Source organism: Oncorhynchus mykiss, chromosome 16, assembly GCF_057628025.1.
Source record: "Oncorhynchus mykiss isolate SJ-2025 chromosome 16, ASM5762802v1, whole genome shotgun sequence".
NCBI classification, from domain to species: domain Eukaryota; kingdom Metazoa; phylum Chordata; class Actinopteri; order Salmoniformes; family Salmonidae; genus Oncorhynchus; species Oncorhynchus mykiss.
Window position 1 is genome coordinate 11,765,481 of NC_143037.1, and position 24,002 is coordinate 11,789,482.

Below are 24,002 nucleotides of genomic sequence, written 5' to 3' on the forward strand. Positions count from 1 at the left end.
CTGTGTGTGTGTGTGTGTGTGTGTGTGTGTGTGTGTGTGTGTGTGTGTGTGTGTGTGTGTGTGTGTGTGTGTGTGTGTGTGTGTGTGTCTGTGTGTGTGTGTGTGTGTGTGTGTGTGTGTGTGTGTGTGTGTACGCAGGTCTCATGATAGGGTATTGGGAGGTGTGAGGGAGAATATAACACCAGGGGTAACAACATGACAGCAACAACACAAAGGCGGGGAGCTACACGGGGCAGAACACAGTCGGGGGGGCAGAAGAGGGTCTCATGGGGTATCAGGAGGTGTATAGAGTTATCTGGAAGAGTCTGTATCTGGTTTGGTTCCATAAAGTCACAAAAAAATAAATAGAACATCTGGAAGTCTGGAACAGCAGGGCGAGGGACCAACGGAGGGCTGGGGAGAAGAGAGGGACTAGTAACCGCCCTGAGAGAGCGAGAGAGAGAGAGAGCGAGAGAGAGAGAGAGAGAGAGAGAGAGAGCGACAGAGAGAGAGAGAGAGAGACAGCGAGAGAGAGAGAAAGAGAGAGAGAGAGAGATGGGGGAGAGGGAGAGAGAGAGGAGGGGAGAGGGGGAAGAGAGAGAGGGGGAGAGAGGGAGAGAGAGAGAGAGACAGAGAGAGAGAGAGGGGGAGAGAGAGAGAGAGAGAGGGGGGGAGAGGGAGAGAGAGGGAGAGAGAGGGGGGAAGAGAGAGAGAGGGGGAGAGAAAGAGAGAGAGGGGGGAAGAGAGAGAGAGAGAGAGAGAGAAGGGGAGAGAAAGAGAGAGAGGGGGGAAGAGAGAGAGAGAAATAATCAATAATGATGTCATGATATCACCGTCTTCTGCATAAAGAAAACAGAAATAGTGTGGTTGCTTGTCACTTACTTCTCCTCCTTCTCCTCCCTGCTCCATTCCTCCATATTCTGCCTACAGAGAGAGACATTTTACATTAGAGTAACCTTGCCTGAGACCTGATGACTTGGGTTAGCTCCTAGACCTGGTCTCTAGGCTTTAGCTCACTGGGCTAGCACAATCTTACGGCGTACAGACACCCTGGCTTCAAACCGAGTAGGTCACAGCTACATCAAGCACATTATCGCTTATGTCATGCTTATGACAGGCTTATGACAGGCTTATGATAGGGTTGAGTATTCAGTCCCAGTCTCTGGGCTGAAGTGTCTAATGAAGCAGAGGTTAGCATGAAGCAGAGGTTAGCATGGCATAGCTAGCATAGCAGATGTGATGTCACCCTCCTTGAGACCTGAAGTAATGTTGCGCCCACCCAACCAGAGGCATTCTTTTTGTAGGCAGCGGTTAACAGGAGCAAGCTCTGTTATTTGGACTGTGCATCTTAGACCAGAGAGATCCACGCAGGGTAAGTTTATGCCTATGCTACGCTAGAGATGCATAGAGACAGTCTTAAGCTGTGTTATTATCTATAGATACAGCATGGTTAGAGATGGTTATGGATAGCGTTAGGAGAGGGTTAGGGTAGGGTTTGGAGAGAGTTATGGAGAGAGTTAGGAGAGGGTTAGGGTAGGGTTTGGAGAGAGTTATGGAGAGAGTTAGGAGAGGGTTAGGGTAGGGTTTGGAGAGAGTTTTGGAGAGGGTTTGGAGAGGGTTAGGAGAGAGTTTGGAGACTTATGGAGAGAGTTAGGAGAGGGTTAGGGTAGGGTTTGGAGAGAGTTAGGAAGAGGGTTTGGAGAGGGTTAGGAGAGAGTTAGGGGATGGTTTAGAACATAGTTTAGGTCCTAACAGGACGCTAGCCAGTCAGTGTTTGAAAGCTCATTCGCCCTTCATATATGCACCTAGTAACAATATGTTAGGCTGAATCATGCAGCATTCGTTAGCCAGCCACCCCACCATAACCTAGAGCATCTGACCCCCCCTTCCCTCTCCTGTCCAATAGGCACCTCGTATACAGGCTGAGGCTCCTCCTACCAACAGAACACAGAGGAAACAAACACAACAACAACAAAGGGTTAGCAACACAACACCACCAACAACAACAACAACACCAACACAACACCAACACAACACCAACACAACACCAACAACAACACAACAACAACACCAACAACAACACCAACAACACAACACCTACACAAACACAACACCAACACAACACCAATACCAACACCAACACAACACCAATACCAACACAACACAACAACAGAACACCAACAACAATACAACAACAACACCAACAACACAACACCAACACAACAACACCTACACAAACACAACACCAACACAACAACACACCACCAACACAACAACACCTACACAAACACAACACCAACACAACAACAACACACCACCAACACACCAACACAAACACAAACACAACACCAACACAACAGCAACACAACACCAACAACAAACCACCAACACAAACACAACACCAATACAACACCAACACCAACACCAACACAACAACAACAACACAACAACACCAACACAACACCACCAACACAACAACACCAACACAAACACAACACCAACACAACAACAACACAACACCAACAACAAACCACCAACACAAACACAACACCAATACAACACCAACACCAACACCAACACCAACACCAATACAACACCAACACCAACACAACAACAACAACATCAACAACACTACTACCACCAACACAACACCAACACAACACCAACAACAACACAACAACAACACAACACCAACACCAACACCAATACAACACCAACACCAACACCAACACCAACACCAACACCAACACAACACCAGCACCAACACCAACACCAATACAACACCAACACCAACACAACACCAACACCAACACAACACCAACACCAACACCAATACAACACCAACACCAACACCAACACCAACACAACACAACACCAACACAACAACAACAACATCAACAACACCACTACCACCAACACAACGCCAACACAACACCAACAACAACACAACAACAACACAACACCAACAACACCAACACCAACACAACAACAACAACATTAACAACACCACCACCAACACAACAACACACCACCAACACAACAACAACAACACCAACACAACACTAACACAGCACAACAACAACATCAACACAACACCCACAACAACATCAACACAACACCAACACAACAATAATAACATCACCAATACAACACCAACACTAACACAACAACAACACCAACACAACACAACAACAACACACAACACAACACAGCACAACAACAACACCAACACCAACACAACACCAGCACAACACAACACAGCACAACAACAACATCAACACAACACCCACAACAACATCAACACAACACCAACACAACAATAATAACATCACCAATACAACACCAACACCAACACAACACCAACACAACACAACAACAACACACAACACAACACAGCACAACGACAACACCAACACCAACACCAACACAACACCAGCACAACACAACACAGCACAACAACAACACCAACACCAACACCATCAACAACACCAACACAGCACAAAAACAGCATCAACACAACACAAACACAACACAACAATAACAACACACCAACAACAACACCAACACCAACACAACACCAACACAGCACAACAACATCAACAACACCAACACAACACCAACACCAACACAACAACAACACCAACACAACAACAACACACAACACAGTACAACAACACACAACACAGCACAACAACACACCACCAACAACAACACCAACACAGCACAACAACAGCATCAACACAAAACAAACACAACATAACAACAACAACAACACCACCAACACAACACAACACCACCACCAACACAACACCAACACCAACACAACACCAACACCAACACAACACCAACACCAACACCAATACAACACCAACACCAACACCAACACCAACACAACACCAACACAACACCAACACAACAACAACAACATCAACAACACCACTACCACCAACACAACACCAACACAACACCAACAACAACACAACAACAACACAACACCAACAACACCAACACCAACACAACAACAACAACATTAACAACACCACCACCAACACAACAACACACCACCAACACAACAACAACAACACCAACACAACACTAACACAGCACAACAACAACATCAACACAACACCCACAACAACATCAACACAACACCAACACAACAATAATAACATCACCAATACAACACCAACACTAACACAACAACAACACCAACACAACACAACAACAACACACAACACAACACAGCACAACAACAACACCAACACCAACACAACACCAGCACAACACAACACAGCACAACAACAACATCAACACAACACCCACAACAACATCAACACAACACCAACACAACAATAATAACATCACCAATACAACACCAACACCAACACAACACCAACACAACACAACAACAACACACAACACAACACAGCACAACGACAACACCAACACCAACACCAACACAACACCAGCACAACACAACACAGCACAACAACAACACCAACACCAACACCATCAACAACACCAACACAGCACAAAAACAGCATCAACACAACACAAACACAACACAACAATAACAACACACCAACAACAACACCAACACCAACACAACACCAACACAGCACAACAACATCAACAACACCAACACAACACCAACACCAACACAACAACAACACCAACACAACAACAACACACAACACAGTACAACAACACACAACACAGCACAACAACACACCACCAACAACAACACCAACACAGCACAACAACAGCATCAACACAAAACAAACACAACATAACAACAACAACAACACCACCAACACAACACAACACCACCACCAACAACAGCAACACCAACACACAACACCAATAAGAACAACAACAACAACACACCACCACACCACCACCAACAACAACACCAACACAACACCAACACAAACACAACACCAACACACCAACAACAACATACAACACAACACCAACAACAACACACTACACCAACACAACAACAGCACACCAACAACAACAACAACACAACACCAACACAACACAAAAACAACACCAACACAACACAAACACAACAACAACAACACCAACACACAACACACCACCACCAACAACAACAACAACAACACACCAACAACAACAACAAAACCAACACAACAACAACACAACACCATCACAAACACAACACTAACACAACACCAACACACCAACAACAACAACAACACAGCACAACAACAGCATCAACACAACAACAACAACAACAACACCAACACAACACCACCAACACCAACACAACACCAGCAACAACAACAATAACACCAACACAACACCAGCAACAACAACAATAACAACAACACACCACCATCAACAACAACAACAGAACCAACACAACAACAAAACCAATGCAACACCAACACAAACACAACAACAACAACACAATACAAACACAAACACAACAACAATACCAACCCAACACAACACCAACAACAACAGACAACACAAAACAATATCAACAACAACACACAACACCAACACACCAACAACACCAACACAACAACAACACACCAACAACAACAACACAACACAATACAAACACAAACACAACAACAATACCAACACAACACCACAACAACAACATCAACACAACCCAACGCCAACACAACACCAACACCAACACAACACCAACACCAACACAACACAACACAACAACACAACACAACAACAACACACAACACAGCACAACAACACACCCCCACCAACAACACAAACACAAAACAAACACAACATAACAACAACAACACCACCACCAACACAACACCACCACCAACAACAGCAACACCAACACACAACACCAATAACAACAACAACAACACACCACCACACCACCACCACCAACAACAACACCAACACAACACCAACACAAACACAACACCAACACACCAACAACAACATACAACACAACACCAACAACAACACACTACACCAACACAGCAACAGCACACCACCAACAACAACAACAACACAACACCAACACAACACAAAACAACACCAACACAACACAAACACAACACCAACACAACAACAACAACACCAACACACAACACACCACCAACAACAACACACCAACAACAACAACAAAGGCCAACACAACAACAACAACACAACACCATCACAAACACAACACTAACACACCAACAACAATACACAACACCAACAACAACACACAACACCAACACAACAACATCAACACAACACCAACACAACCCCAACAACAACACACCACCAACACAACACCAACACACCACCAACAACAACAACACAGCACAACAACAGCATCAACACAACACAACAACAACAACAACACCAACACAACACCACCAACACCAACACAACACCAGCAACAACAACAATAACAACAACACACCACCACCAACAACAACAACATAACCAACACAACAACAAAAACAATGCAACACCAACACAAACACAACACCAACAACAACAACAACACAAAACAATACCAACAACAACACACAACACCAACACACCAACAACACCAACACAACAACAACATGAACACAACACCAACACACCAACAACACCAACACAACAACAACATGAACACAACACCACAACAACAACACCACAACAACAACACCAACACAACACAATACAAACACAAACACAACAACAATACCAACACAACACCACAACAACAACATCAACACAACCCAACACCAACACAACATCAACACCAACACAACAACAAGGGGTTAGCAACACAACACCAACACATATTCATATGGAGAATGTGAAGTGAGTAACAGGCCTACCATTGTAGGGCTACCATCAAACCTAATCTGCCTGAATTTCTGAACCACTGGCTATTAAAGGAGCTGCCATTCGTCTGTCTGTCTGTCTGTCTGTCTGTCTGTCTGTCCATATGTCCACCCGTCCTTCTTTCGATCAGAGCAGTGGTACTGTGGGAAATAGCGACACCAAGTGGTCAAACAACAGACTGCTCTTGTGACGTCATCATGGCACTACCATCTGAGACCGACTGAAGGATTTTGACTGTCATGCTTTTTGAGGCTGCATTCATGTTGTTATTCAACCTTGTTGTTATTCAACCTTGTTGTTATTCAACCTTGTTTCCCCCTTTCCCCTTTCCTTTCAAAGGGAAAGAGCGATACCTCGTCAGTTGTACAACTGAATGCATTCAACTGAAAAAGGGTGCTGTGTCACCTGATTGATAGTCTCGCGAGGCCTGAAGCCTGGGCTTTCAGAGGCTACCTGATTGATAGTCTCGCGAGGCCTGAAGCCTGGGCTTTCAGAGGCTACCTGATTGATAGTCTCGCGAGGCCTGAAGCCTGGGCTTTCAGAGGCTACCTGATTGATAGTCTCGCGAGGCCTGAAGCCTGGGCTTTCAGAGGCTACCTGATTGATAGTCTCGCGAGGCCTGAAGCCTGGGCTTTCAGAGGCTACCTGATTGATAGTCTCGCGAGGCCTGAAGCCTGGGCTTTCAGAGGCTACCTGATTGATAGTCTCGCGAGGCCTGAAGCCTGGGCTTTCAGAGGCTACCTGATTGATAAGGTCAAGTTATTGTGTCTAGTATTATGTCAACGGTCCTAATCTGCCATTCCTTACCAGTTAATGTGTTGATTGATCACTTGTATATTCTTGTTCATATTGACCTGCCAGTCTGTTGTCATGGTAACTCACCGCTTGTCCGGTATTCTCCATGCCTCCCTGTAAGAGGTCAGCTCCAGCAGTGGGGTCCCCGACGATGTTCGCCTGGTCGCGGTTAGCAACTAACACAGAGATCAATTTATCAATCAATCAATCAGATCCCAAAATAATGTGTGTGTGTGTGTGTGCGTGTCTGTGTGTGTGTGTGTGTGTGTGTCTTACCTATGTTTACCCCTGCGTCCATTCCCTCCTTTGTCTTTGAACCTGAGAACAGAAAGACATTACAACACATCAATATATTAGAATCATATTGCAATTGATACGTGAAGAATGATCAGGCATCAGTTTTGTGATATAATATGTAAACACAGAGTAGGAACTAACTACTGTGTTAATTAGTGCAGTAAACAGAAATCTGTTGGAGTCTTCAAGTATTATAGTTATCTGGTGAGGAGGTTTCAGGCCACCCAGTAGCAGAACACTGTAAGTCACTCACTTTAACATCCAAGAGGATGATATTATCTTATGATTCCTCTGCTCCATAATATTAGTTTCCCCCTTCCTTTCTCTCTCTAACCCTTCTCTCTCTAACCCTCTCTCTCTCTAACCCTCTCTCTCTCTCTCTAACCCTTTCTCTCTCTAACCCTCTCTCTCTCTCTAACCCTCTCTCTCTCTCTAACCCTTTCTCTCTCTAACCCCCTCTCTCTCTCTCTCTAACCCTTTCTCTCTCTAACCCTTTCTCTCTCTAACCCCCTCTCTCTCTCTCCATCCCCCTCTCTCCCTCTCTCTCTCCACCCCCTCTCTCTCTCTCTAACCCTTTCTCTCTCTAACCCCCTCTCTCTCTCCATCCCCCCCCTCTCTCTCTCTCTAACCCTTTCTCTCTCTAACCCTTTCTCTCTCTAACCCCCTCTCTCTCTCTCCATCCCCCTCTCTCCCTCTCTCTCTCCACCCCCTCTCTCTCTCTCTAACCCTTTCTCTCTCTCTCCCTCTCTCTCTCTCTCTCTCCATCCCCCTCTCTCTCTCTCCAACCCTCTATCTCTCTTTTCTCTTTCTCTCTCCCTCTCTCTCCTCTCTCTCTCTCACCCCTTTCGCTTTCTCTCTCCCTCTCTCTCTTTTCTCTCTCTCTCTCCCCCTCTCTCTCACACCCCCTCTCTCCCTCTCCCTTTCTCTCTCTCTCTCTCTCTCTCTCTCTTTGTCGCTATCGCTCTCTTTCTCCCCCTCTCTCTAACCCCCCCTCTCTCCCCCTCTCTCACCCTCTCTCTCTCTCTTTCTCCCCCCTACCTCCCACCCTCTCTCTACAACCCATTCTCTCTCCAACCTCTTCTCTCTCTCTCTTTGTCTGTCTCTCTCTCCTCCCCCCCTCTCTCTCCCTCACCCCTCTCTCTCTTTGTTTCTCTCTCTCTCTGACGTTACAGTATTATACATTCCTAGGCTGATTAAATAGTCGTTATGCAACCAGCTGGATAGAGGGAAAGAAAAAGGGAGGGATAGAGAGAAAAATAAATAGAGGGAGGGGGATGGAGAGAAAGAGAGAGCCTACAAGGATGATGCACAAGCAAATCCAGCAAAAAAACGGTGTAATTATGTATCTATTTCACATAACCAGTACAATGATATATATATTTCACATAACCAGTAGAATTATATATCTATTTCACATAACCAGTAAAATTATATATCTATTTCACATAACCAGTAGAATTATATATCTATTTCACATAACCAGTAGAATTATATATCTATTTCACGTAACCAGTAGAATTATATATCTATTTCACATAACCAGTAGAATGATATATCTATTTCACATAACCAGTAGAATTATATATCTATTTCACGTAACCAGTAGAATTATATATCTATTTCACATAACCAGTAGAATGATATATCTATTTCACATAACCAGTAGAATTATATATCTATTTCACATAACCAGCATAATTATATATCTATTTCACATAACCAGTAGAATTATATATCTATTTCACATAACCAGTAAAATGATATATCTATTTCACATAACCAGTAGAATTATATATCTATTTCACATAACCAGCATAATTATATATCTATTTCACATAACCAGTAGAATTATATATCTATTTCACATAACCAGTAAAATGATATATCTATTTCACATAACCAGTAGAATTATATATCTATTTCACATAACCAGTAAAATGATATATCTATTTCACATAACCAGTAGAATTATATATCTATTTCACATAACCAGTATAATTATATATCTATTTCACATAACCAGTAGAATTATATATCTATTTCACGTAACCAGTAGAATTATATATCTATTTCACATAACCAGTAGAATTATATATCTATTTCACATAACCAGTAAAATGATATATCTATTTCACATAACCAGTAGAATTATATATCTATTTCACATAACCAGTATAATTATATATCTATTTCACATAACCAGTAGAATTATATATCTATTTCACGTAACCAGTAGAATTATATATCTATTTCACATAACCAGTAGAATTATATATCTATTTCACATAACCAGCATAATTATATATCTATTTCACATAACCAGTAGAATTATATATCTATTTCACGTAACCAGTAGAATTATATATCTATTTCACATAACCAGTATAATTATATATCTATTTCACATAACCAGTAGAATTATATATCTATTTCACGTAACCAGTAGAATTATATATCTATTTCACATAACCAGTAGAATTATATATCTATTTCACGTAACCAGTAGAATTATATATCTATTTCACATAACCAGTAGAATGATATATCTATTTCACATAACCAGTAGAATTATATATCTATTTCACATAACCAGCATAATTATATATCTATTTCACATAACCAGTAGAATTATATATCTATTTCACATAACCAGTAGAATTATATATCTATTTCACGTAACCGGTACAATGATATATCTATTTCACATAACCAGTACAATTATATATCTATTTCACATAACCAGTAGAATTATATATCTATTTCACATAACCAGTAGAATTATATATCTATTTCACATAACCAGTAGAATTATATATCTATTTCACGTAACCAGTACAATGATATATCTATTTCACGTAACCAGTACAATGATATATCTATTTCACATAACCAGTAGAATTATATATCTATTTCACATAACCAGTAGAATTATATATCTATTTCACGTAACCAGTACAATGATATATCTATTTCACGTAACCAGTACAATGATATATCTATTTCACATAACCAGTAGAATTATATATCTATTTCACATAACCAGTAGAATTATATATCTATTTCACGTAACCAGTAGAATTATATATCTATTTCACATAACCAGTAAAATGATATATCTATTTCACATAACCAGTAGAATTATATATCTATTTCACATAACCAGTATAATTATATATCTATTTCACATAACCAGTAAAATGATATATCTATTTCACATAACCAGTAGAATTATATATCTATTTCACATAACCAGCATAATTATATATCTATTTCACATAACCAGTAGAATTATATATCTATTTCACATAACCAGTAGAATTATATATCTATTTCACATAACCAGTATAATTATATATCTATTTCACATAACCAGTAGAATTATATATCTATTTCACGTAACCAGTAGAATTATATATCTATTTCACATAACCAGTAGAATTATATATCTATTTCACATAACCAGTAAAATGATATATCTATTTCACATAACCAGTAGAATTATATATCTATTTCACATAACCAGTATAATTATATATCTATTTCACATAACCAGTAGAATTATATATCTATTTCACGTAACCAGTAGAATTATATATCTATTTCACATAACCAGTAGAATTATATATCTATTTCACATAACCAGCATAATTATATATCTATTTCACATAACCAGTAGAATTATATATCTATTTCACGTAACCAGTAGAATTATATATCTATTTCACATAACCAGTATAATTATATATCTATTTCACATAACCAGTAGAATTATATATCTATTTCACGTAACCAGTAGAATTATATATCTATTTCACATAACCAGTAGAATTATATATCTATTTCACGTAACCAGTAGAATTATATATCTATTTCACATAACCAGTAGAATGATATATCTATTTCACATAACCAGTAGAATTATATATCTATTTCACATAACCAGCATAATTATATATCTATTTCACATAACCAGTAGAATTATATATCTATTTCACATAACCAGTAGAATTATATATCTATTTCACGTAACCGGTACAATGATATATCTATTTCACATAACCAGTACAATTATATATCTATTTCACATAACCAGTAGAATTATATATCTATTTCACATAACCAGTAGAATTATATATCTATTTCACATAACCAGTAGAATTATATATCTATTTCACGTAACCAGTACAATGATATATCTATTTCACGTAACCAGTACAATGATATATCTATTTCACATAACCAGTAGAATTATATATCTATTTCACATAACCAGTAGAATTATATATCTATTTCACGTAACCAGTACAATGATATATCTATTTCACGTAACCAGTACAATGATATATCTATTTCACATAACCAGTAGAATTATATATCTATTTCACATAACCAGTAGAATTATATATCTATTTCACGTAACCAGTAGAATTATATATCTATTTCACATAACCAGTAGAATTATATATCTATTTCACATAACCAGTAGAATTATATATCTATTTCACGTAACCAGTACAATGATATATCTATTTCACGTAACCAGTACAATGATATATCTATTTCACATAACCAGTAGAATTATATATCTATTTCACATAACCAGTAGAATTATATATCTATTTCACGTAACCAGTACAATGATATATCTATTTCACGTAACCAGTACAATGATATATCTATTTCACATAACCAGTAGAATTATATATCTATTTCACATAACCAGTAGAATTATATATCTATTTCACGTAACCAGTAGAATTATATATCTATTTCACATAACCAGTAGAATGATATATCTATTTCACATAACCAGTAGAATTATATATCTATTTCACATAACCAGCATAATTATATATCTATTTCACATAACCAGTAGAATTATATATCTATTTCACATAACCAGTAAAATGATATATCTATTTCACATAACCAGTAGAATTATATATCTATTTCACATAACCAGCATAATTATATATCTATTTCACATAACCAGTAGAATTATATATCTATTTCACATAACCAGTAAAATGATATATCTATTTCACATAACCAGTAGAATTATATATCTATTTCACATAACCAGTAAAATGATATATCTATTTCACATAACCAGTAGAATTATATATCTATTTCACGTAACCAGTAGAATTATATATCTATTTCACATAACCAGTAGAATTATATATCTATTTCACGTAACCAGTAGAATTATATATCTATTTCACATAACCAGTAGAATTATATATCTATTTCACATAACCAGCATAATTATATATCTATTTCACATAACCAGTAGAATTATATATCTATTTCACATAACCAGTAGAATTATATATCTATTTCACGTAACCGGTACAATGATATATCTATTTCACATAACCAGTACAATTATATATCTATTTCACATAACCAGTAGAATTATATATCTATTTCACATAACCAGTAGAATTATATATCTATTTCACATAACCAGTAGAATTATATATCTATTTCACGTAACCAGTACAATGATATATCTATTTCACGTAACCAGTACAATGATATATCTATTTCACATAACCAGTAGAATTATATATCTATTTCACATAACCAGTAGAATTATATATCTATTTCACGTAACCAGTACAATGATATATCTATTTCACGTAACCAGTACAATGATATATCTATTTCACATAACCAGTAGAATTATATATCTATTTCACATAACCAGTAGAATTATATATCTATTTCACATAACCAGTAGAATTATATATCTATTTCACGTAACCAGTAGAATTATATATCTATTTCACATAACCAGTAAAATGATATATCTATTTAACATAACCAGTAGAATTATATATCTATTTCACATAACCAGTAGAATTATATATCTATTTCACATAACCAGTAAAATTATATATCTATTTCACATAACCAGTAGAATTATATATCTATTTCACATAACCAGTAGAATTATATATCTATTTCACATAACCAGAAGAATTATATATATATTTCACATAACCAGTAGAATTATATATCTATTTCACATAACCAGTAGAATTATATATCTATTTCACATAACCAGTATAATTATATATCTATTTCACATAACCAGTAGAATTATATATCTATTTAACATAACCAGTAGAATTATATATCTATTTCACATAACCAGTAGAATTATATATCTATTTCACATAACCAGTAGAATTATATATCTATTTCACGTAACCAGTAGAATTATATATCTATTTCACATAACCAGCATAATTATATATCTATTTCACATACAAAAACACATGTTCCATAGCACACAGTTGATTGGATATGAGTACTCTCGCGTTCTCTCTCTACAGTACCTCTCTCTCTTCCCGCCCTCTTTCTCTCTCCTCCACAGTCTCTCAGAACCGCAGATGCCTCACTTCATCTATCTTCCGTTTCTCTCTTGTCTTCTTTCTGTCATACCCCTCTCTCTCTTTCTCCCTGCACGCTTCTCGCTCTCTGTGAGCCACGTGACAAGCTGCGCAGTGCTGCAGCAGACACACACCAATACACACACACACATTGCAGCATGGCTGGGACAAAGTTTACTTCTCTGAGTCAGAGGAACACCACTCCTGGGTACAGCTTCTATCTATTACGTGTGTTTGTGCACAGCAAATTCTCCAGTGTGAAAAACAACAACAACATTGACAGTGTTAAATTAACACTGAAAGTGTTGAGTCTGTGGACCCATATAGACACCAGAACATTGTTAAATGAACACACTGCTTAGTGTAAAACATTATTCAGATATTTCCCAGAGTACCTTTCAAGTAAATTGTAGCTATCACCCATGACTGTATTTGTTAGTGCTTGTTGCATTCATCCATCTACAGTCCTGAAGACTTCACCAAATTACCTCCTAAGTGAATATGTTATTTATTTCAAATGTTTATGCAATACCATACATATTTCATTCTGCCTTATTTTCAGGGCCTAGTTTAACATCAATACAGGGGCCTGAAACTCATACACATCACTTTAAACCAAAAACCACACCTATCATTATCGATTTCCCAGCATGCTTTATTGCAGGTTGATTTTCAGAGTTGTTTGTTTCAATATCTATGTTTGTGCATATACACTGATTGATTGATTAATCTTATGCTACATGAACACACCAAGACAGTCGTGAAGAGGGCACGACAAAGCCTATTTCCCCTCAGGAGACTGAAAATATTTGCCATGGGTCCTCAGATCCTCAAAAGGTTCTACAGCTGCACCATCGAGAGCATCCTAACTGGTTGCATTACTGCCTGGTATGGCTCTACAGAGGGTAGTGCGTATGGCCCAGTACCTCACTGAAAGTTTCTTCAAGTGCAGTCGTAAAAACCATCAAGTGCTATGATGAAACTGTCTCTCAAGAGGATCGTCACAGGAAAGGAAAACCCAAAAATTGCAGCCCAAATAAATGCTTCATAGTTCAAGTAACAGACACATCTCAACATCAACTGTCCAGAGGAGACAGGTGTGTGAATCAGGCCTTCATGGTCGAATTGCTGCAAAGAAAACACTACTAAAGGACACCAATAATAAGAAGAGACTTGCTTGGGCCAAGAAACACGAGCAACGGACATTAGACTGATGGATAGGTCCAATTTTTTTATTTTTGGTTCCAACCGCTGTCTTTGTGAAACACGGAGTAGGTGAATGAATTATCTCTGCATGTGTGGTTCCCACTGTGAAGCATGGAGGAGGGGGTGTGATGGTGTGTGGGTGCTTTGCTGGTGACACTGTCAGTGATTTATTTAGACTTCAAGGCAAACTTAACCAGCATGGCTACAACAGCATTCTGCAGCGATACGCCATACCATCTGGTTTGCGCTTAGTGGCACTATCATTTGTTTTTCAACAGGACAATGAACCAACACACCTACAGGCTGTGTAAGGGCTATTTCACCCAGAAGGAAAGTGATGGAGGGCTGCATCAGATGACCTGGCCTCCACAATCACCTGAACTCAACCCAATTGAGATGGTTTGGGATGAGTTGGACCACAGAGTAGAGGAAAAGCAGCCAACAAGTGCTCAGCATATGTTGGAACTCCTTCAAGACTGTTGAAACCACATTCCAGGTGAAGCTGGTTGAGAGAATTCCAAGAGTGTGCAAAGCTATCATCAAGGCAAAAGATGCCTACTTTGAAGAATCTCAAATATAAAATATATTTTGATATGTTTAACACTTTTTTGGTTCCTACATTATTCCATATGTGTTATTTCATAGATTTGATGTCTTCACTATTATTCTACAATGTAGAAAATAGTACAAATAAAGAAAGACCCGTGAATTAGTTGATGTGTCCAAGCTTTTGACTGGTACTCTAAATGTTTCTAAACTAATCCAATCAGTTAGTTAGAGTTGAAGTTTCAGGCCCCTCTATTAGCATAAAAGTAGGCCCTCAAAATAGGGCCTTATGAAATACTTATGGTACTGTGTTAAATATACATGTTTTATTATAAGATGTTTGCTTAGGATCTCACTCGGGGAACTCCATAGGACTGACAATGAATGAAAGCAATAACCATGTGTCTGTTACCAGTGGAGGCTGGTGGGATGAGCTATAGGAGGAGGGGCTCATTGTAATGTCTGGAATGGAATGAATGGAACAGTATCAAAGACATGAAACCACCTCCTATATCTTCTCCCACCAGTCTCCTCTGTCTGTCACTAACAACTAAAGTCATGGGTGGTAACTCTACAATGTACTCGATAAGCAAGGCGTATTTAAATACGGCTTTCCACTAAGCAGTGCGTCCGGTGTCTATTTAGGTCCCCAGTTTCAACCATTTCAGTGTTGATTTAACACTCTGTGTTAATTTATTTTTTTTGAACACAGGAGAACTTGCTGTGTTCCTTCTACATCATGTAGTGTTTCTTGGTGTTTTCCAGCAGGATTCATCTCAGCCTTATTATACACAACTCATCAGATAAATATGATGGTGAGGTGTTGGTTCAACGTGATGCCTATGAGTGTCAACCACCTCTATTAGGGCAAAACTAGGCCCTCCAGATACATATGGTATCGGGTTGTGTTTATACATTGTTTTGATAACTTAGTGACTTAGGATCTCACTTGGTGAACTCCATAGGACTTAAAATGGATGAATGCAACAACCATGTCTCTGTCACTAACAAATACAGTCATGGGTGGTAACTCTACACTTCACTCAAAAGGCAAGGCACTAAGTCTTTACACTAAGTGATGTGTTCATTTAACATTGTTCCAGCTCCAATCTATGGGTCCACAGATTCAACACTTTCAATGTTGATTTAACACTCTCAGTGTTCATTTGATTTTACACTGAACAACTTCCTGTGTGCGTGTGTGTGTACATGAGGTTTGGTACAGTGTGAGTGCGTGACCGTCTGTCTGTCGACAGCAGGTATGGGCCCCCCTTTTGTAGGCCTGCTTATCAATTTACCACCAAATTCTATAATAATATAAATATATATTTTCGGGAAATCAGTCTACTATATAGATATTGAAAAAAAAATGTGTCAATGGAAATATATTGGATTATCTATGACAGGGATGGACAACTAGCAAAGATCAATTTCCAATGTTTTCTTTGTTTTATTTTTTGGAACTCAGTCGGGCTTTCAACTTAATGTTGAGTGTTAGAATATTTTTTAGATCGGTAAGTTAGCCTAGCCAGCTACCTACACTAATAATGGTCAAATCACCGATTTTGTTAATCACAGATAACATGTTCAAAACTGAAAACATTATCTCCACCCCATGGCAAAATGAAAACATTATCTCCACCTCATGGAAAAATGAAAAAATTATCTCCACCTCATGGCAAAATGGAAACATTATCTCCACCTCATGGCAAAATAAAAAACATGATCTCCAGCCCATGGCAAAATGAAACCATTATCTCCAGCCCATGGCAAAATGAAAACATTATCTACACCCCATGGCAAAATGAAAACATTATCTACAGCCCATGGCAAAATAAAAAACATTATCTCCAGCCCATGGCAAAATAAAAAACATTATCTACACCCCATGGCAAAATGACAACATTATCTACACCCCATGGCAAAATGAAAACATTATCTACACCCATGGCAAAATGAAAATATTATCTACACCCCATGGCAAAATAAAAACATTATCTCCAGCCCATGGCAAAATGAAAACATTATCTCCAGCCCATGGCAAAATAAAAACATTATCTCCAGCCCATGGCAAAATGAAAACATTATCTCCAGCCCATGGCAACATGAAAACATTATCTCCAACCCATGGCAAAATGAAAACATTATCTCCAGCCCATGGCAAAATGAAAACATTATCTCCAGCCCATGGCAAAATAAAAACATTATCTCCAGCCCATGGCAAAATAAAAACATTATCTCCAGCCCATGGCAAAATGAGTAGAATTCCAGGAAATGAACTCTAACATGTTAATGTTTTCTCTCCCTGTCAAGAGGGGGGGCCGCTAAAATGTTTAACAAAATGTAACTTAGGGCCCCCAAACGCTGACTTTATGTGTGGGTATGGTTCTGGGTACATATTGCGGACCCTCATAATGAGTTCAGATTTTTTTTAATGGTCATATGCATATGAGCACACACACATGCACGTGCACACGTACGCGCACACGCACGCACGCACGCGCATGCACATGCACACTTCTGCTCCAGTAAGCTTTGAGTAGATGACCTTGTTAGAGAGGAGTTGCATTCTGGGTAAAATTGCATCGCATTTTGTGATAGAAGTAATAATCCATACATGATTTGTTTTGACACACACACACACACACACACACACACACACACACACACACACACACACACACACACACACACACACACACACACACACACACACACACACACACACACACACAAGTTTAAAAATATATATAGTGCCAAATAAGGGTTCTTTGGCTTGTAACCATAGCGCATCCATTTCTGGCACTGTACAGAACGCTTTTTTGAAGGTTCTATAAAGAACCTTGCACATAAGGTTCTAAATGGAGCTTGCATGATGCTATAAAGAAAACCTTTATTGACACAAAGCCATATGCAAATCTTTCACAGGACATTGTCAATAGCCATAAACTTACATGACGATTGACGGCGTAACACAACACACTAGATAAACTGGAATGACACTCTCATTCCCGGTTGCACAAAAAGAGCTTGAGTAAACCACGCCCCAAAATATTCTAATGAGCTGTTGGCCCTACATTTGAATTATCACTAAAAGAGTCATTACGGTTCCACATAGAACCATCACCCTTCCACTTGAGGAACTGTCTTTTTTTATTTTATTTATCCGTTATTCTACCAGGTAAGTTGACTGAGAACACGTTCTCATTTACAGCAACGACCTGGGGAATAGTTACAGGGGAGAGGAGGGGGACGAATGAGCCAATTGTAAACTGGGGATTATTAGCTGACCGTGATGGTTTGAGGGCCAGATTGGGAATTTAGCCAGGACACCGGGGTTAACACCCCTACTCTTACGATAAGTGCCATGGGCTTTTTAATGACCTCAGAGAGTCAGGACACCCGTTTAACGTCCCATCCAAAAGACAGCACCCTACACAGGGCAGTGTCCCCAATCACTGCCCTGGGGCATTGGGATATATATATATTTTTAGACCAGAGGAAAGAGTGCCTTCTACTGGCCCTCCAACACAATTTCCAGCAGCATCTGGTCTCCCATCCAGGAACTGACCAGGACCAACCCTGCTTAGCTTCAGAAGCAGTATGCAGGGTGGTATGCTGTGTAGATACAGTAGGTTTTCAGGAACATGAACCCTCTGGCAGGTAGCATAGCGGTAAGATTATTGGGCCAGTAACCGAAAGGTCACTAGTGAAGTTAAAAGGGGAAATAAATCTGTCGATCTGCCCTTGGGGAAGGTACTTAACCCTAATTGCTGAATAATGGCTGATCTCTCGGAGTGGGATATCCACAAAATACATTTCCTCACCACACACTTGTACAGGTTACACAAATGTAAGCACCCCCTTCACCAAACCGCTCTCCATCTATCCATCTCTTTCTCCATATATCCATCTCTTTCTCCATCTATCCATCTCTTTCTCCATCTATCCATCTCTTTCTCCATCTGTTCATCTCTAAGCCATGGGGCGGGAAGCAGCCAGCTCAATGACGTAATTCCAGGGTCTATTCTCTCTCTCTCTCTCTCTCTCGCTCTCTTGCTATTTTAAATGTACACAGGACGAAGGAAAAAGGAAACCTCACACTGCTCTTGATAGTATCACTGATATTTAATAAGCTTACATATCGGCCTCACGGCCTTCGTGATTACTCTGTTTTTCATACGATGTACTCAATGACTAATGAAAACTTGCCATGTCATCATTGTGGTTTTACAGACGTCTTATTTATACACTTTTGTAATATTTATGAAATGCATGTTGTTATGTTTGGCAGCACTTATTTATTTTCCTTCACCTCGAAACCCCCTTCGATGTGTGGAACGGCTGTGGGAGGGACGAGGTCTACATAAGGGTGCTAATATAAAAAAATTCACAAAAGCTCTGACGAAGGCCGTGAGGCCGATACGTAAAGCTTATTAAATATCAGTGATACTATCAACAACAGTGTGCAGTTTCCTTTCTCCTTCGTCTTGTTCAAATGTTGCCATGAACCTGCAAATTAGATTACTCAGATGTGCGAGTGCCTTTAGAAAAATGTACACAGACCAAAAAGATAAACACAACATGTAAAGTGATGCTTCCATGTTTCAAAATCTGAAATAAAAGATTCCAAAAATGTATCTAGAGTTTTGTGGACAAAACATCCCTGTTAGTGAGCATTTCTCCTTTGTAAAATAATCCATCCAGTTGACAGGTGTGGCATATCAAGAAGTTGACAAACCAGCATGCTATTTACACAAGTAACACTTGTACTGGGGACAATAAAAGGCCACTCTAAAATGTGCAGTGTTGTCACACGACACAAGGCCACAGATGTCTCAAGTTTTGAGGGAGCGTGCAATTGGCCTGCTGACTGCAGGAATGTCCACCAAAGCTGTTGCTAGAGAATTGAATGTTAATTTCTCTACCATAAGCCAATGTCGTTTTAGAGAATTTGGCAGTACGTCCAACTGACCTCACAAGGGCAGAACACGTGTATTGCACACGTGTATTGCGTCGTGTGGACGAGCAGTTTTCTGATGTCAACGTTGTGAACAGAGTGCCCCATGGTGGCAGTGGGGTTATGGTACGGGCAGACATGAGCTACGCACAACGACCACAATTTCATTTTATCGATGGCAATTTGAATGCACAGAAATGATGAGTTCCTGAGGGTAATTGCGAGGCCCATTTTTTTACAAGATATCTGTGACCAACAGATGCATATCTGTATTCCCAGTCATGTGAAATCCATAGATTAGGGCCTCATGTATTTATTTACATTGACTTATATGAACTGTAACTCAGTAAAATCGTTGAAATTGTTGCATGTTGCATTCATATTTTTGCTCAGTATAAATTGTCATTGATCGGGCTATGTATAAACATTGAACTGAGACAATAAATGTAATTGCACCCCCCCCTCTATCTCTCTCTTCCTGTCGCTCCCTCTGTCTGTTCCCTGGCTGCAGACTCTGAAGGCAGAGGAAGGTAGTTAGTCATCAGCAGTCACACACTGGCCTGCAGCATGCAGACACACACACGCACACACACACACACACACACGCACACACACACACACACACACACACACACACACACACACACACACACACACACACACACACACACACACACACACACACACACACACACACACACACACACACACACAACACACACACACACACACACACACACACACACACACACACGCCACATACCAGGATTGCTGCAATGCTCAGCTGATCCTTATCCTTGCCCCCCACCCTGCCACTCATAAATAATAAACACACACACACACGTTCCACCAGGTTCCATCCCGTTATTCTGTAGTGTTAGCTGTAACTGTCAGACTGAGGGGTCAGAGATGCACAAGCCTGTGTGTGTGTACCCTGTTCCTAGCGCACACCCTTTGGCCCTCACACAGGCTAACCTTGAGCAGTGACGCACATACACACTCACACACACACTGGTGAATCCCTTCTCACAGAATCAACCTCTCACAGTACTGTGGACCCTGTCTAATTGTCTGGTGGTAGCAGCCTTGGCATGGTCTTATCTAGGCTATAACATGTTATAGCGCTCTTATGAACGGCTGCAGTCCCACCAATGTCACACTACATCTTCCCCTCTCTCCCCTCCTCTCTTCTAGCTCTCTCTTTCTCTTTCTCTCTCTCTCTCCTCCTCCTCTCTATACTCTCTCCTCCTCTCTATCCTCTCTCTCTCTCTCTCTCTCTCTCTCCTCCTCTCTATCCTCTCTATCCTCGCTCCTCCTCTCTCTCTCTCTCTCTCTCTCCTCCTCCTCTCTATCCTCTCTATCATCTCTATCCTCTCTCCTCCTCTCTATCCCCCCCCCCCTCTCTCTCTCTCTCTCTCTCTCTCTCTCTCTCTCTCTCTCTCTCTCTCATCCTCATCCTCTCTATTCTCTATATCATCTCTATCCTCTCTATCCTCTCTCCTCCTCTCTATCCTCTCTCTCTCCCTCTCTCTCTCTCTCTCTCTCTCTCTCTCCTCCTCCTCTCTATCCTCTCTATCCTCTCTATCCTCTCTCCTCCTCTCTATCCTCTCTCCTCCTCTCTATCCTCTCTCTCTCTCTCTCTTTCCTCCTCCTCTCTATCCTCTCTATCATCTCTATCCTCTCTCTCTCTCGCTCTCTCTCTCTCTCTCTCATCCTCCTCTTTATTCTCTCTATCATCTCTATCCTCTCTATCCTCTCTATCCTCCTCTCTAACCTCTCTCTCCTCCTCTCTATCCTCTCTATCCTACTCTGTATCCTCTCTATCCTCCTCTCTCTCTCTTGCGCTCTCTCTCCTCCTCTTCTCTATCCTCTCTCCTCCTCTACATCCTCTCCATCTCTCGCTCTCTCTCTCTCTCTCTATCCTACTCTATATTCTCTCTATTCTCTCTATTCTCTCTATTCTCTCTATCCTCTCTCTCTATCCTCTATCTTTCCCCCTCTCTCTTCTCCTCTCTATCCTCCTCTCTTAATCTGATTCCTTCACTCCATTCCTCTGTCCCTCTACTATTTTCTTCGTCCTTGTCTCTACCACACCCCATCTCTTTCTTTCTGTCCCTCTCTCCTCCTCGTTCCCTCTGCACCAGTTCTGCAGTATTCTGGCTCTGCTCCTTGGCAACCCCATCCCCTCCCCCTTCCTCACTGTTACTGTCCCAGTGTACCCATGGGACCCCTTTATCGCGCTCACACACACACTCACACACTCATTGCGGTGCTGTGGGTACACTTACCTACATACATGACACCCTCCTTGGTCTTAGCGGCTGCCCCCTCCACCCCAGCCTTGGTCTTCTCCGCAGCGGCCACCACCCCCTCCTTGGCCATGCTGAACCCCTTCATCAGTACATCCATCCTGGGATAGGTCTCTCCTGGGCTTCCCTGCTCTGAAACGGGCCTGCTGGCTGCTGGCTGCTGGCTGGGCTGGTCACACAGACTGTGTGTGAGAGAGGTTGTGTGTGAGAAAGAGAGTGTGTCAGTGACTCCTCCTCCAAGTGGTACAGAGAGAGAGATGGAGAGAGAGCGATAGGGAGAGAAAGAGAGGACTGCACTTCAGGGCTACAGGATGCAGACTGAGAGAGAGACTGAACGGACAGAGAGAGAAGAGAAAGTGTGAGAGAGAAATAAAGAGGAAGCAGGAGTGCATGTGATGGAGAGAACGAGCGACAGAAAGACAGAACCTGCTGGTTGCTGCAGCATATTTAAGTCACGCTGCAGCCAACCCCTCCCCTTCTCTCTCTCTCTCTCTCTCTCTGTGTCTCTATCTCTCTCTCTCTCTCTCTCTCTCTCTTTCTCTCTCTCCTCACACACACAGAGCGACCTCAAGCTAGATGACTCCATATTTAATACGCAGGTTGCTCTGTCAGAGATTTATGTGATGAAACTGAAAATCATTTAGATTAATAAAGAAAATAGATTAGAGC

General features: G+C 40.3%; 1 protein-coding gene across 2 annotated transcripts; it reads right to left on the reverse strand.

Moving 5' to 3' along the window:
• Positions 1 to 23,787, reverse strand: LOC110492828 (uncharacterized). Of its 2 annotated transcripts, XM_036946154.2 has the most exons (6): positions 23,313 to 23,750; positions 7,891 to 7,932; positions 7,702 to 7,790; positions 1,890 to 1,913; positions 862 to 903; positions 1 to 423 (listed from the first exon to the last, which is right to left on the reverse strand). In XM_036946154.2, exons 1-6 carry the CDS (start codon positions 23,431 to 23,433, stop codon positions 412 to 414), a joined length of 330 nt encoding a protein of 109 aa, XP_036802049.1. In that variant the 5' UTR covers positions 23,434 to 23,750; the 3' UTR covers positions 1 to 411. The 2 variants fall into 2 exon arrangements, with proteins under 2 accessions (XP_036802049.1, XP_036802050.1); XM_036946155.2 differs by lacking the exon at positions 1,890 to 1,913 and having other exon boundaries at positions 23,313 to 23,787.
• Between the last annotated feature and the right edge of the window lie 215 nt (positions 23,788 to 24,002).

What these genes read in the sequence shown, in the direction of transcription:
- LOC110492828 (XM_036946154.2), bottom strand. Translation starts at nt 23,433, where the DNA reads ATGGATGTACTGATGAAGGGGTTCAGCATGGCCAAGGAGGGGGTGGTG. An exon ending in TGGAGAATACCGGACAAGCG is followed by an intron (nt 1,914 to 7,701) that starts GTGAGTTACCAT and finishes TTCTGTTGGTAG; the next exon opens with GAGGAGCCTCAGCCTGTATA. An exon ending in AGCCTCAGCCTGTATACGAG is followed by an intron (nt 904 to 1,889) that starts GTGCCTATTGGA and finishes CTCTCTCTGTAG; the next exon opens with GCAGAATATGGAGGAATGGA.